We start from the raw sequence: 12812 nt of genomic DNA, 5'->3' as shown, positions 1-12812 counted from the left end.
GTGTAAAAACCTCTGCAAGTGCAGGAGAACTGGGCTCCGGAGAACATGTAAATCCAACAGTGCATATCTATCGTGTCTGACTTTCAAGCCTCGGTGGTGCTGCCTTTGAAGTCAATGAGAATTTTGCTATTGACCTCAGCTGGAATGAGATCAACAGGAACAAGCCCTTAGGTAAATATGCTCAGACACATTAATCAAAGGTGTGTTAGTTTCCTTAATGACTTTTTGGACCTGTCAGAAGGGAGGATTTCAGTTTTTTTCAATAGAGTGAGGGCAGCTTTAAGAGTGCAGTTATAAAAACCAGACTTTTAAGGTATTTTGCAATTGTCTAAGTAGGTGGTATGTGTGCCTTGAAGCATTTGGTTTGAACGCAAAGGTCACCCCAGAGATGTGTGTAAATGTCTCCTGGATTTCTCTTTTTTTGACTGTTTTTTGCTCTGTCTCTGTGGTGCTTGAATTACCTTTCACACCACTGTTGATGCAGGCAAACTGAACCAGCTTTGTTTTGGCTGGAGATATAAAACAGCCTTAGCTAATTTTCTGACAGATTTTCTTCCAACCTAATCTAAAATCTCTTTGTTTTTAAGTGCTACTAATCTATTGTGTGTATGACAGCATTAAGTTGTGCCAAATGAAAGAACCAGTGATCAAAAACTTGTTGCTAATATCTCATTGAGATGCAATTAGACATTTTTACTTTTGAAAATTACCCTACATTTTAATAACAAAAAGAGAACTTGAGATGCTTTAATAATGTGCATTTTTTTTAAGAGAAGGAATTTCTATTTGACACTGGCAAAGAATTAATTGTAAGCACATATTATGTGCTATGGATTTCATAACATAGGCACAGACCAACACAAAGATACCTGTGTACACACACTCAGACTTTTTATCCTTTTTATCCAACCTGCTCTCTAGAAGAATGTAATGACCTTGAAAGAGGAAGAAACAAAAATGAAACCATGCTGAAAAACTTTTATCTTTTTATTATTGGTGCCTTTACATTAATACTGCTGTTTTGTGCTGAGAAAACCAATCTGTTACACATAAGGTAACTGTAATATACAACATAGAAATGCAGTCTAAGTTAATTACAACAAGGAGCTACAAAAAAAATTCGTAGGAAAGAAGTCACCTAACATTGCAACTGTGCTTGCAACAAATCACTCCCTTACTGCAGGACTATGCACATTGTGAACCATGGTTATTTACATGTCCCTTACGACCGTTAACAACAGAAGGGCTAAAATCAGTCTAAAAAGTTCCAGAACGTCACTATATACTGTACAATCCTCAAAAATAATTTATTACACTGTTTCTAAAAAAAGGTACTAATTTTGCTTTGATTTTTTTTTGTTTTCTGGTGTTTTCTGGAGTGCACAACATGTGCAAAATTTTGCCTAACAGTCTAAAAACTCAAGAACTGAACCACGAGCCAGAATCACAGAGACGAAGTGGTGGAGTCCAGAACTTCCCTCCCGTTGCAGACAGTGGGTACATACATACTGGCAGATGCTGAAAGAGAAAGAGAGGGGAAAATCAACTCACTTCAGGACAGCAAAAAATGACAACACACAGGACTAGAATTTATGTTGATCTGGACCATCTCACACAGTTTAGCCTAATGAAAAGTCACTCTGCATGCCTGTGTCAGCAGTGGAGCTGATGGAGGTGCTGCTTGCCCCTCTACATGGCAATTCAGACCTGAGGCTGAAGCACCCTCTGGAGAAACCTGATTTCACTTTGCTGACCACTGGGAACACGTAGAGTGATTATGCTTCTACAAGAAGTGTTGGAGTAAAATACATGTGGGGTTTTTTTTGATGATTCTGCACCAGTGGGTCTCACTTTATAGCACTTTGCATGGTAGTGTGAATTAATACAGCTAGAGTAGTGCTAAGATATCTCGGTAGAATTAAAAAGTGAGTCTTTGGATTGTATTTTGTTGGCAAGAAATACTAAAGTCTGATTCTTTGAGCTTTCAGATAATTGGAGGAGACATTTCTGTAAGTAAAATATATGTAGCTTTAAATCCACCTCTGCATATTAGAACTCTGTGTTGATCTACTTTTTAATTAATAAAAATAAGATTAGATGTTGGATTAAGTGAAGAAATTTTTGAATAACTGAATTTAAAAGCAAGATTATTTCTCACCTAATCCCAGAATAATGTCTGCCTGTGATACGCTTCATTTCTAGGACCTCTGGATCAGGATTCAATACGCATCCAGAGATGAGAGCCAGATTCCGATAAACTTGTTCGCATTGTATAACGTTTTATACATCAGCTTTTCATTGCTCCAGTGATATTAGATGACAATTGAATCTGAGTACCAGAATCTGCTTCTAAATGTATTTTTATTTTGACTGCAGAATATATTACCCCATTCTGCTAAAGTCTCGTGGATTTTAATTTAAAAGCAAGCTGGTTTGTCCATCTTTGTTAAAATTTTTCACTTGGCATCAAGAATGTGTTTTCAGATGCTCTGTGACATCTTTGCTCACAGTACCACAAAGCTGTTTTTTGAAAGATACATTAGGTTAATGATAGCAGTGACCCAGAGAAATGTGATCCCTTCATCAAAGAAAACACAAGGCAAGCAATGATTTCGTAAACTCAATCACCCAGTGTAAAAAGCAATTTATTCAGCTGACAAGGGCATGTTCAATCTTTCAGATCTGGTGCTGGCTACACTCTCAGTTTCAGACTGGTTTGTTAAAGATGATCAGCATTATTTTTAGAACAAATAATTCTTTCTTCAAATCGGCTACTGTTTCTAATTCTTTCATTGATTGAACAAATATTTCATTTAAAACAGAACTGCTTTAAAAAGAGAAATTTAAAGCCATCTCTTGGACTAATCTACTACTCAGAGGGCAGGACATATTCCTGATAAACAGGAGATCCAAGAATGAGCCCCTCTTCTGGATTAGGTGATGGAGTTTGATCTCTCACAACATGAATGTGTGTTTTGAGTCACAGATGTGGAAGCATCGTAGATAGAAGGCCACAGAGTATCACGTTTCTGGTTTGTGAAAATTAACTATCAGGTCTTGTGTTCAGTTTTTCACTGGGTATAACATGGCAGCACATTGAGCTGGATTCTTTATTATTGTTGTTACTTTTATTTCTACTTTTTGTTGAAAAGAAGAAAAATCAGTTCTGCTCAGGCAACCTGATTCAAATCCCTGGCTACAGGCAAAAGCATTTTTTCCCCATGAACATCAGTCACTTATCCAGTACTTTTTTAGCCTCTGGGTTTTTTTGAAGTCCAACACATTGATGAACATGAATAGCTCAAATACTATGGTAACAGGGTCAGGAGGATATCAAAATTGGACAGAAATATATGGTGGTAGACAAGAAAGTAGTGGTCTGGTGTTTTGAATTCCCAGGCTTTCTCCAGAGCACATACCCCTCTTGTGCTGGGTTGCAGTTATTAACTCTGCTGAGTGGAGTAAAGAGTTTGCACCAAGTGAACCAAGTCTCTCCGGAGACAGTACAAAAGATCTTGCTTTTCATTACAAACCTCAGCAGTGTTAATCGCTGGCCCTACAGGGTTCTGAGTGTCCTGTAGAAGCAGCCAAGAGGTTTCTGAAATATTGCAGGATATGCAAGAGACACTCCACCTTCATTTTGCCTTGTGTTGAGACCAAGGGCAAATGTGTGACATCACCAGAAGCTGTGATTTGGCTCCAGTTCATGCTTTTGATCTCCTCTTTTCTGGCTGTCCCTCATTTTGCTTAGACCATCCAAGGAAAAGAACCAGAGGTACAACACAAGAGCCAGCACTGTGGTCACCTTGCAGCATTCCTACAGAGCCAGGAATGGGCAAATCCTCAGTGTGTCTTTTAAAATCATAGAATCATAGAATATCCTGAGCTGAAAGGAACCTATAAGGACCATTGAGTCCAGTTGTTGGCTCTGCACAGGACAACTCCAAAAATAACACCATGTGCCTGAGAGTGTTGTCTCCTCTACTCGTGCTCATAGCTGGATAACCATGAGTTAATCATATATAAAAGCCATATACCAGGGTTGGTTGGAGCAGGGCTTGGGAAAATAAATTCAGAGAGAAAAAATGTACCAGTCTGGCTATAAACAATAGCTTCAATTCTATTTCTGATCCATCTGGAGGACACCTGGAGCAGCTTAAGTGTGTGTGTAGCTCTCCACGTGAACATAACTTGGAAGAATGATATCTTCTGTGTGTAAAAGCCTAGCCTTAATCATCTAGGCACTTAAAATCATTCCTGGGCTCCTTGGGAAGTTTTATGAGTGCTGAAATCAATAAAATAGGCCTTAAGAAAACTGGGGAACATCACAATGGGAGAAACACTGCAGGGGAAGCAGAACTTATGTAGCACACTCCCAAATGGGAATTTTCAGATTCAAGTAAGTGTGTACAGATATACACATTTCAAAACATGTATACCTAGGTACATATCCTGTCTCTAATAATCTTAAATCTATATTCTTTTTTAAGTCCAGACTTTAGCTGTCAAAATGATCAAAGCTCGGTGCCTCTAAAACAAGTTTCCTTGCTGAGCAGTCAAGTATTCACCTCTGCTTGTTTTCTGCAGAGCGTGTAGCAAAGAAGAGCTGTGTTCAAATGACTGTATGAGGTGCTCAGTTTAACTCTCATGACCACTATCACACACACAGTTGACCATTTCCTCAGGTTCTCCATCCAGTGCTCAGTTTAGGGATGTCATTCCCTAAACTCATTTAGAGCTAACGCTTAGAATACCCAAGAGCATCATGAGTGTCACTTACCTTTTCCCATAGTCTTTGGCCAGTTTTCATGGTTCAGGGAACTCTGTTAAGAACTGTCTGTGTGTCACTTGCTGTTCATGACTCACTATGCTCACAGAATTAATTATCAATGGAATGAAGAGATGGTGGTAACCCTGAGATGCAATGAACATGGGAGTCCGTGGAAACAGGAAAAACATTGTCCATTCAAGCAACTTGGGTACTCCTGACCTCTAGAACTCTGATAATGAATAAGAACTGGCTTTTTAAAGTTACTAGAATGCCCTGGAGCTAATTATTATCAGTCTGATATTAAGAAGTTTCTGAATGATGAAAATACCATCAAGACCAAAATAAAAACAAGCTGACAGCCCCAGGACCGATGACAGGAATATTTTAGACATAGAATAGAATCAATTTGGATGGCAACCTTTTTGGAGTTCTATAAGTGACTAAACAGTTAGGAAAAATAATAGAAATTTATTTAAAATAATCTACAAATAAATGGAAGGAAGTAAGGGAAAATTTTTCATCTTCAAAATATTGGTATTTTGATAGAGACTAAATTCTCAGTATTATTTTCCCAAATAATTCTATTAGATAGAAACTATAGGGCTTTTTCCATTTTATGTGATGTACCTTTTAGCTCTAATTCCTTGTCTTTCTATGGTTCAAAAAGTTCAACAAGACATCCCATATTCAATTAAGTGTAATGAGTGAAAGTACATGACTGGAGCCACCTTTCTAAACATTGAAGCAATAAGAGATTCTAAATCTGGATTTTTATGCTTTTCTTAATGTTTTAAAGCTATTCACAAACCTGAAAACACAGGCTTTAATGTAAAGATGTGCACTGAGGATGTCTCAGTTGCATGCATGCTTGCATACACACACATGTTATCCAGCCGTTAAAACAGAAATATCAGATTCCAAAACCCTATCCAGAATCCAGTGCAAAGTATTTATGAATCAAAATGGTTTCTGACTAAGCTTATTCCACAGCATGACACTATTAAGAAACTTGGTAAGAGCACTTACACAGAACTCACAAGGGATGAAAATAATCTCATGGGACCAAACTTCTAAGGATTTTGGGAATTCATTGGTCCTTTGGGAGTGTTCAGTACTTTGGGCACATAAGGCCATCTCACTAAATTTTCCAAAACAGCAAGGGGTATTTGCCCTCAGGTGTAAGGGCTGGATGCGGCTCTCACTCTGATGAGATGGAGCACATGTAGAGCCACATGGCTGCCCTTTTGTTAAGGGACCCTGAGCATTCACTCATAGTGTGGTTTGGGATGGGAGGGCCAGAGATAGTTGGGATCCCTTTACCTCCTAATCCCTGCCATGGTGATACACAGTAGGATTCCAAGTTACTTTCATGTTCTGTCTGAAACCTGAAGTGCCAAAGCTTTTGAGCAAATTTTGAAATTTAGGTGACACTCAAAAACCTCAGTCTGGGTTGGTGTAAACTTCCTAGCAAGCCTTGTTCTGTGCCCCCCCTTTTCTCCCTTTCTTATTTCCTTCCTCTTTATAGTTGCAGTGTGATTTCATTTAGAATTCCAGGGTAGACATGCTGTCCACAGAGCTCTGTGAACAAGGTGCTATGTGCTCCCATTTTTGACTAGTTAAGCTAATTAAGCTAGATTAAAAAAGAAAACCAAAACATAAAAAACCCAAAACCCAAACAAATATACAGATGACCTATTTTTTTTTTTTAAATCGAAAAAAGCTCTGAGCAGCTCACCCAGATAAGGAGCAACAACCTCAAAACAAAATCACAGCTGTGACTCTGCTTGCAATGAAGAGAGTAAAGATGAAGGAAAGGAGGGAAGCAGAGCAGATGAGCTGTCCTTGCAAAAGAACACTGATTGCTTCCGCTGGCTGTGGCACTAACAAAGGGTACTGATCATACTCCGCATACAGATGCCATTTATGGCATCCTTTGGATGTGTCTGCTGCAGACTTTGTGCCTTTCCTTATAATGCAGGTGATGAGCCATTGAGACCATGCTGTGTTGTGGCCCAGGTCCTGTCAGCATGTCACTTTGACAGGAATACTCCAAGGCAATCTGTTCCTGTCACAGCTGCCAGGGTGACAATGAACCACAGGGTCTATTTGCTTTGTGCAACAGTCTGGAGTCAGAGCCCTCCAAAAACTTTCTGTTGACTTCAGTGAGCTTCAGAGCAGGCTCTGAGCTGACTCCAATGGGAGTGGGATGAATTTTTCTCTCCAAACACATAGAAAGTGATCCTTTCACAGGGTACAAAGTTCAGCCTATAAAGATCTTTCTGTTGCTGGTAAAAGACCCATTTTGCCTTTACCCAAACTTGCCACAACCCTACCTTCTTATAGAAAAGTGACAGTTTTGTTACTTACACTGGGAGTAAGTTGTCCCGGTCCCACTGACACTGAACCTGTTGAGATGGAGTCTGTGAGTGACCACGTTCTTCTGCGGCTGGAAAAGGATGATGTGCACCTTGGGTGCAAACAAGCAGCCCAGCACAACAAAGCCGCTCAGACTCACCGAGATGCACATGGTGGTGGTTTGCACCTAGGACAGAGTGGGCACAAAGCATTGTGTTTCAGTATGGAAAGCTCTGAAACGCAGAGTACTAGAGACATTATCATACAACAGCAAGAACCATGATCCTGGGGATTTGCATCCTTTTCTTCCACAATCCTAGGATTGTATGAGTGAGGCATGTGGTGCTGTGCCTCTGCATATCAGGGGGAGATTGACTGAGTGTGTTCTCCCTCTGTTTAATACAGAATGGATAGTTCTGCACTCTTTCTCTCATATCCTTGATTTCTAACTTGATGTAATGCCTTTCATGCAATACCTGAACAATGCTGGCTGCAGTGAGAACCAGCTCACACATACTATGTCACGTGGGTTTATATTAGGTGTCTCATGCAAAGCATCTATCTGAAAACCACTTTAGTCTCCAGCCTCAGTCCTAAGCAGAGAAGTTGAGAAATCCCTTGTAGAAATCTAGGTGTAATTTGGAGTAAACATAATAGCTAGTGGCTGTTGTCAGACTGGGCCTGAGAGGTGTCCTAACTCCGAGACATCACTTTTTGGGCTAAGAAATGAATTGCTTGTAAGGCTGTAGGATTTTAGAGTAGTTTCTTCAGGGCATTTGTTGGCATAGCTTTGATGGTGCTATCATTTATCCTTTTTATTCAATAGTATGACTAGGCGACAATTTACTGCCTCATTTTCAGTTTATATTCTTTTCTTCCAAGTAGATTCCTTAATTAAGATGTTGAATTAAACTGCTTTAAACTCTACTGCTTAATTTGAATGATTATACATCCATGGCTCATTTTTCCTTAGTTACACTCTTGTAGTTCTTGGGGATTAGCCTTCATCCATGGGAATGCTTCTCGTTTCTCCTTGTCAGAAATAATTGGTGCAAATTAAAAAATAGGGTAGGGAATGGACTTTGTTGCTTTATATATATACTGAGCACGATTGGTGTTTTGTCATCAATGAGTATAATTAATGTGATCATTTAATAATCACTCTTTACACAACTTGGATTTGGCAAGCACTGTGAAAAGGTACTCAGCTTTCATGGGTGAGTGAACATGGAAGATCCTACAGAGGCTGCATGAGAAAGGAACACCTTAGTTGTATTTTCTCCTTCACTTCTCTGCATTTTGTCCATGGAGCTATGTTGTCAGGTGGGTGTTGAACTGGGCACTGTACAGATAAGACAAGGGGAGTTTTCTTATAAAACAAGAATAAATGAAGTTACCTTTATTTTCATTAGTTTCAAGGTAAGTTCTCTTCACTATCAAAGCTCTCCTCCCCACCCTGCTTTCCTAGGGTTTGTGCCTCCTGGAGCAGCTCAGCTGTGCTGGCATAATTACACACTCAATCAATTAAATGATTTGGGTTAAAAATAGCTCCCTCCCACAGGGTTCCTTTTAATCCAGGTCACTCCAGTGGTTCAGTGTTTAACCTGGCCTCACAGTCTGGACTGGTGTGCTGGTGGGGTGGAGGAAATCCTACTAGACCATGTGTTATGCTGAGGCACGTGGAGAACAGGGAGCTGATGTAGGACAGCCAGCACAGCTTTGCCAGCACAGCTTCGCCAAGGGCAAGTCCTGCCTGATCAACCCAGTGGCCTTCTATAATATAGTGACTGCATCAGTGGACAAAGGGAAAGCTACACGTGCAATTTATCTGGACTTCTACTATGCCTTTGACACAGCCCCCCTCAACATCCTTCTCTCTAAATTGGAGAGGTACGGATTTGATGAGTGGACTGTTAGATGAATAAGAAATTGGTTGGGTGGTCACATCCAGGGGGATGGTGGTAGTGATCCAGGGTCAAAGGCCTGGAGTCCCAATGGACATCAGAGACAAGTGGTGTCCCTCTGGGGTCTGTATTGGGACCAGTGTTATTTAATATCTTCATTAATGACATAGATGAAGGGATTGAATGTGTCCTCAGCAAGTTTGCTGACGAGTGGTGCAGCTGACACACCTGAAGGATGGGATGCTATCCAGAGGGAGCTGGACAAGCTTGAGAAGTGGACCCATAGTATGGTTTAACAAGACCAAATGCAAGGTGCTGCACCTGGGCCGGGGCAACCCCCGGTATCAATACAGGCTGAGGGATGAGCAGATCAAGAGCAGCCCTGCTGAGAAGGACTCAGTGGTGCTGGTGGTTGAGAGGCTGGACATGATCCAGCAATGTGCACTTGCAGGCAATTGCATCAAAAGCAGCATGGCCAGCGGGCTGAGGGAGGTGATTCTGCCCCTGTACTCTGCTCTGGTGAGACCCTATTGGAGTGCTGCATCCAGGTCTGGGACCTCCAACAAAAGAAAGACATGGACCTGTTGGAACAAGTCCAGAGGAGGGCCACTTGCCTGACCAGAGAGCTGGATAAGCTCTCCCATGAACACAGGCTGAAAGAGTTGGAGTTCTTCAGCATGGAGAAGAGAAGGCTCCAGGGAGACCTTAAAGCACCTTCCAGTACTTGAAAGGGGCCCACAGGAGAACTGGAGAGGGACTTTTCACAAGGGAATGTAGTGACAGGACAAGGAGGAATGGCCTTAAGTTGAAGGATAGATATAAGTTAGACTTTAGGAAAAAATTCTGTACTATGACGACAGTAAGACACTGGAACAGGTTACCCGGAGGGGCTGGGGACTCCCCATTCCTGGAGGTGTTCAAGACCAGGCTGGATGTGACTCCAAATAACCGGAAGGTGTCCTTGCCTGTGGCAGGGGGCTGCAGCTAGATGATCTTTAAGGTTCTTTCCAACTCAAGTCATTCTATGATTCTATTCTATGAAACACACCATTTGCCTGAGACAATTGTCCAAGCGTTTCTTAAATTCTGTCAGGCTTGGTCCTGGGATGACTTCCCTGGGGAGCTTGTTACAGTGTCCAACTACCTTCTGGGTGAAGATCCTTCTTCTAATATCCAGCCTGAACCTCTCCTGACACAGCTTCATGGTGAAGGCTGGAAGTGTGTGACCTGTGGCAGCAGGCAGATGGCTCCTGCTTTACTGGCAGAGTTAGACTGTGGGTCAGTACCCTGGTAGCAGGGGAGCTGTGCTGTGTGTGAGAGAGCAGTGGCACCAAATGGAGCTCTGCCCGGCAGTGGGGTTTGAGCCAGCTGATCGATTATGGATCATGATTAGCAGACAGACCAAAGTGAACAACATTGTGGTGGGTGTCTACTATAGGTATTATTAAGATAACTGGAAGAAACCTTCTGTTTGCAGGCTCTGATTTTCTTGGGGCAGTTCTCTCTAATACTGACTGGAGGGACAACACAGAAGGGCAGAAGCGATGTAGAGAGGCAGAGAAAGCTCTGGCTGCTGCAACCAGGAAATGGTGGAATTCAGAATTCCAAGAGAAGAAAGCCAGTCAAAAAGACAAAAAATCCAGAGAAGTGTGAATTGTTCAGGCAACTTCTTGGAAGAATATCATGAGATACAGCCCTGGAGAGTAGAGGGGTCAAGGAAACCTGGTTGTTTTTCAAAAATCACTTCATCCAAGCCTAACAATGGCTAGCGGCCCATCTCAATGGGCAGGAAATCAAGTAAATGTTTTGGGATGTTTGCATGGATGAGCAATGGCTGCCAATAGTCAGTATGGATTTACACAGGGAAAATTGTTTAACCACCCTGACAGACTCCTACAGTGAAATGACCAGCTTGGTGGATGGTGAGCGAAAGTGGATATACTTTGCCTTTAGTAAGGTTTTTAACAATCTCCTATGACAACCTGATGAAGTACAGACTAGATAAGTGGACAGTGAGGGGGAATGAAAACTGGCTGAACTGCTGGGCTTAAAGGATTGAGATCAGTGTCTCAAAGTCCATTATTCATTTAGGAACAGAGTAAGCAGATAGGGCATATTCAACCTAAAATAAATGTTTTTGTCTTCTGTGGGTTTTGATTCCTTGTGGGAGATGTAGAATTCAGAGCTGTGCACTGGTGCTTTTTGACACCCACAGAGGTGGGTCAGTAGTTGTCCTAGGGATTGATATTAGGACCAATGCAGTTTAAAAACCTTCATTAACAATCTGGATGCAAATAGCAGGTGTATTTGCTGCAATCCCAACATAGCTAACACGCTGTCTAGTACCTGTCATATAGGGTTCATAGAGGGACATTTCTGCTTCAGTAATGGTATGGATGTATCCTATGTTGAACTGCTTTTTTTTTGTCCTTTAAATACTATGGTGAGTTCAACAACAAATCTCTGGATAAATTCCCAGGAACTCTCCCTTTTTTTTCAGAAGGATGAGTCCTAACTGATGTTTGTGCTTAACAATGAAATCTCAAGCCATCCAGCATTAATTATTTTATTGCTGCTATTATGTTTCTAAGGTTGTTTATTGGGGATGCTGCCAGAACTGGGCTACACTAGGATGGCACAAGTTGATTCAGAATCAATATGTGACACTGCATGGAAAATAAATGTGGGTTTTTCAAAGGAACCCCAGAAGTGCAGAGTTGTCGTGAAAGTATCAAAAAGGCGTTAAAAGCATTTTCTGCTGATTTTGTAGGACTTGAGTTGGCTTATTTGGAATCTTGAATTTAAATTAAATGCCTACAAGTGGTTTTGAAAACTCCACTCAGGACATAAGGCTGTAAAATTCTGCTTGAACAATCAAGTCATGCTCCTCTTGACCATTACTGTCTGTGCTGTCCACTCATGTGACTGTCTGCACTGATATTTCCCTTCTTCTGTGTCTGTCTTCCTGATTGCTTTGGGTGTCCAGAGCTGTTCCCTAGTGCCTTTCTTAAACTTTTCCTTCATTAGTTTCAATCCATTACTCGCTATTCTAACTTCTCCTGAGACTAAATAATCCCTTCCTCTCTTTTTGTTGCCTTGAAATTATTTATAGTCATGATCACGTCTCCCTGGGTTTACTCTTGTCTAGACTAAATATATTTAGCTCTTTTACTGTCACTCTGCGTGTCCTACTGCGTCATTTCTTATCTACCCGTGTTTTCTCGAGGATTTCAGTACCTTTCCTAAGCTGAGAAAAGTAGTACTAAATATATTGTTCCAGGGTGGTCACATCAAAATTAAGCTAAATGACATTATTAGCTCCACAGTTCTATATGCTATTTCATGTACACACTAATAGCAGTAATACCCACCTAAGCTAATCTACCTTTCTTCTGGGCAGAATGTTGAACTAATTCCCTTTAAACTGCTGTAAGAGTCAACTCCTTCACTCATTTCTCACATCATAATAACTGTGAGATTTCCAGTGGAGCAGATCTGAATTTTTTTCTCAGACAATTTCCTTCTGTTCAAAAATACGATTTTATTGAACTTAAAGCTTTGCAACACCATGTGACAATTTAAACAGTTTAATGTTTTTAGAGTTTGTTGGTGAAGGCTGACCAATATTTTATGCTCAGTGAGGTATGTGTTCTACAAAGTGTAGAAAGAATAAAAAGTTCTCTCTTTAAGAATAACATTTGTTGGATTTTTTTTTACCGACCCTCTTTAATAGGAAATTTTGAAATTCTATCCTTATATTTTTTACTTGGAAGAAAATACCA

The 12812-nt window shown here is 40.8% G+C and overlaps 1 protein-coding gene across 4 annotated transcripts in view; it reads right to left on the bottom strand.

Annotated features, from left to right (window-relative positions):
- Window positions 1-969: 969 nt before the first annotated feature.
- Window positions 970-12812, bottom strand: part of GRM3 (glutamate metabotropic receptor 3) — a 104842-nt gene continuing 92999 nt past the window's right edge. For all 4 annotated transcript variants that reach the window (XM_027639867.1, XM_027639870.1, XM_027639869.1 and 1 more), the window contains 2 exons: window positions 7139-7313; window positions 970-1518 (listed from right to left, as the gene is read on the bottom strand). In XM_027639867.1, the coding sequence (XP_027495668.1) occupies window positions 1445-1518; window positions 7139-7313 (249 nt within the window). In that variant the 3' untranslated portion in view covers window positions 970-1444. The remainder of the gene's footprint in view (window positions 1519-7138; window positions 7314-12812) is intronic.

This window comes from Corapipo altera, unplaced genomic scaffold (genome assembly GCF_003945725.1).
Source record: "Corapipo altera isolate COAL_440 unplaced genomic scaffold, ASM394572v1 1b, whole genome shotgun sequence".
Lineage (NCBI taxonomy): Eukaryota > Metazoa > Chordata > Aves > Passeriformes > Pipridae > Corapipo > Corapipo altera.
Note: the sequence above shows the minus strand (reverse complement) of the source record. Positions and strands in the feature narration are given on the sequence as shown.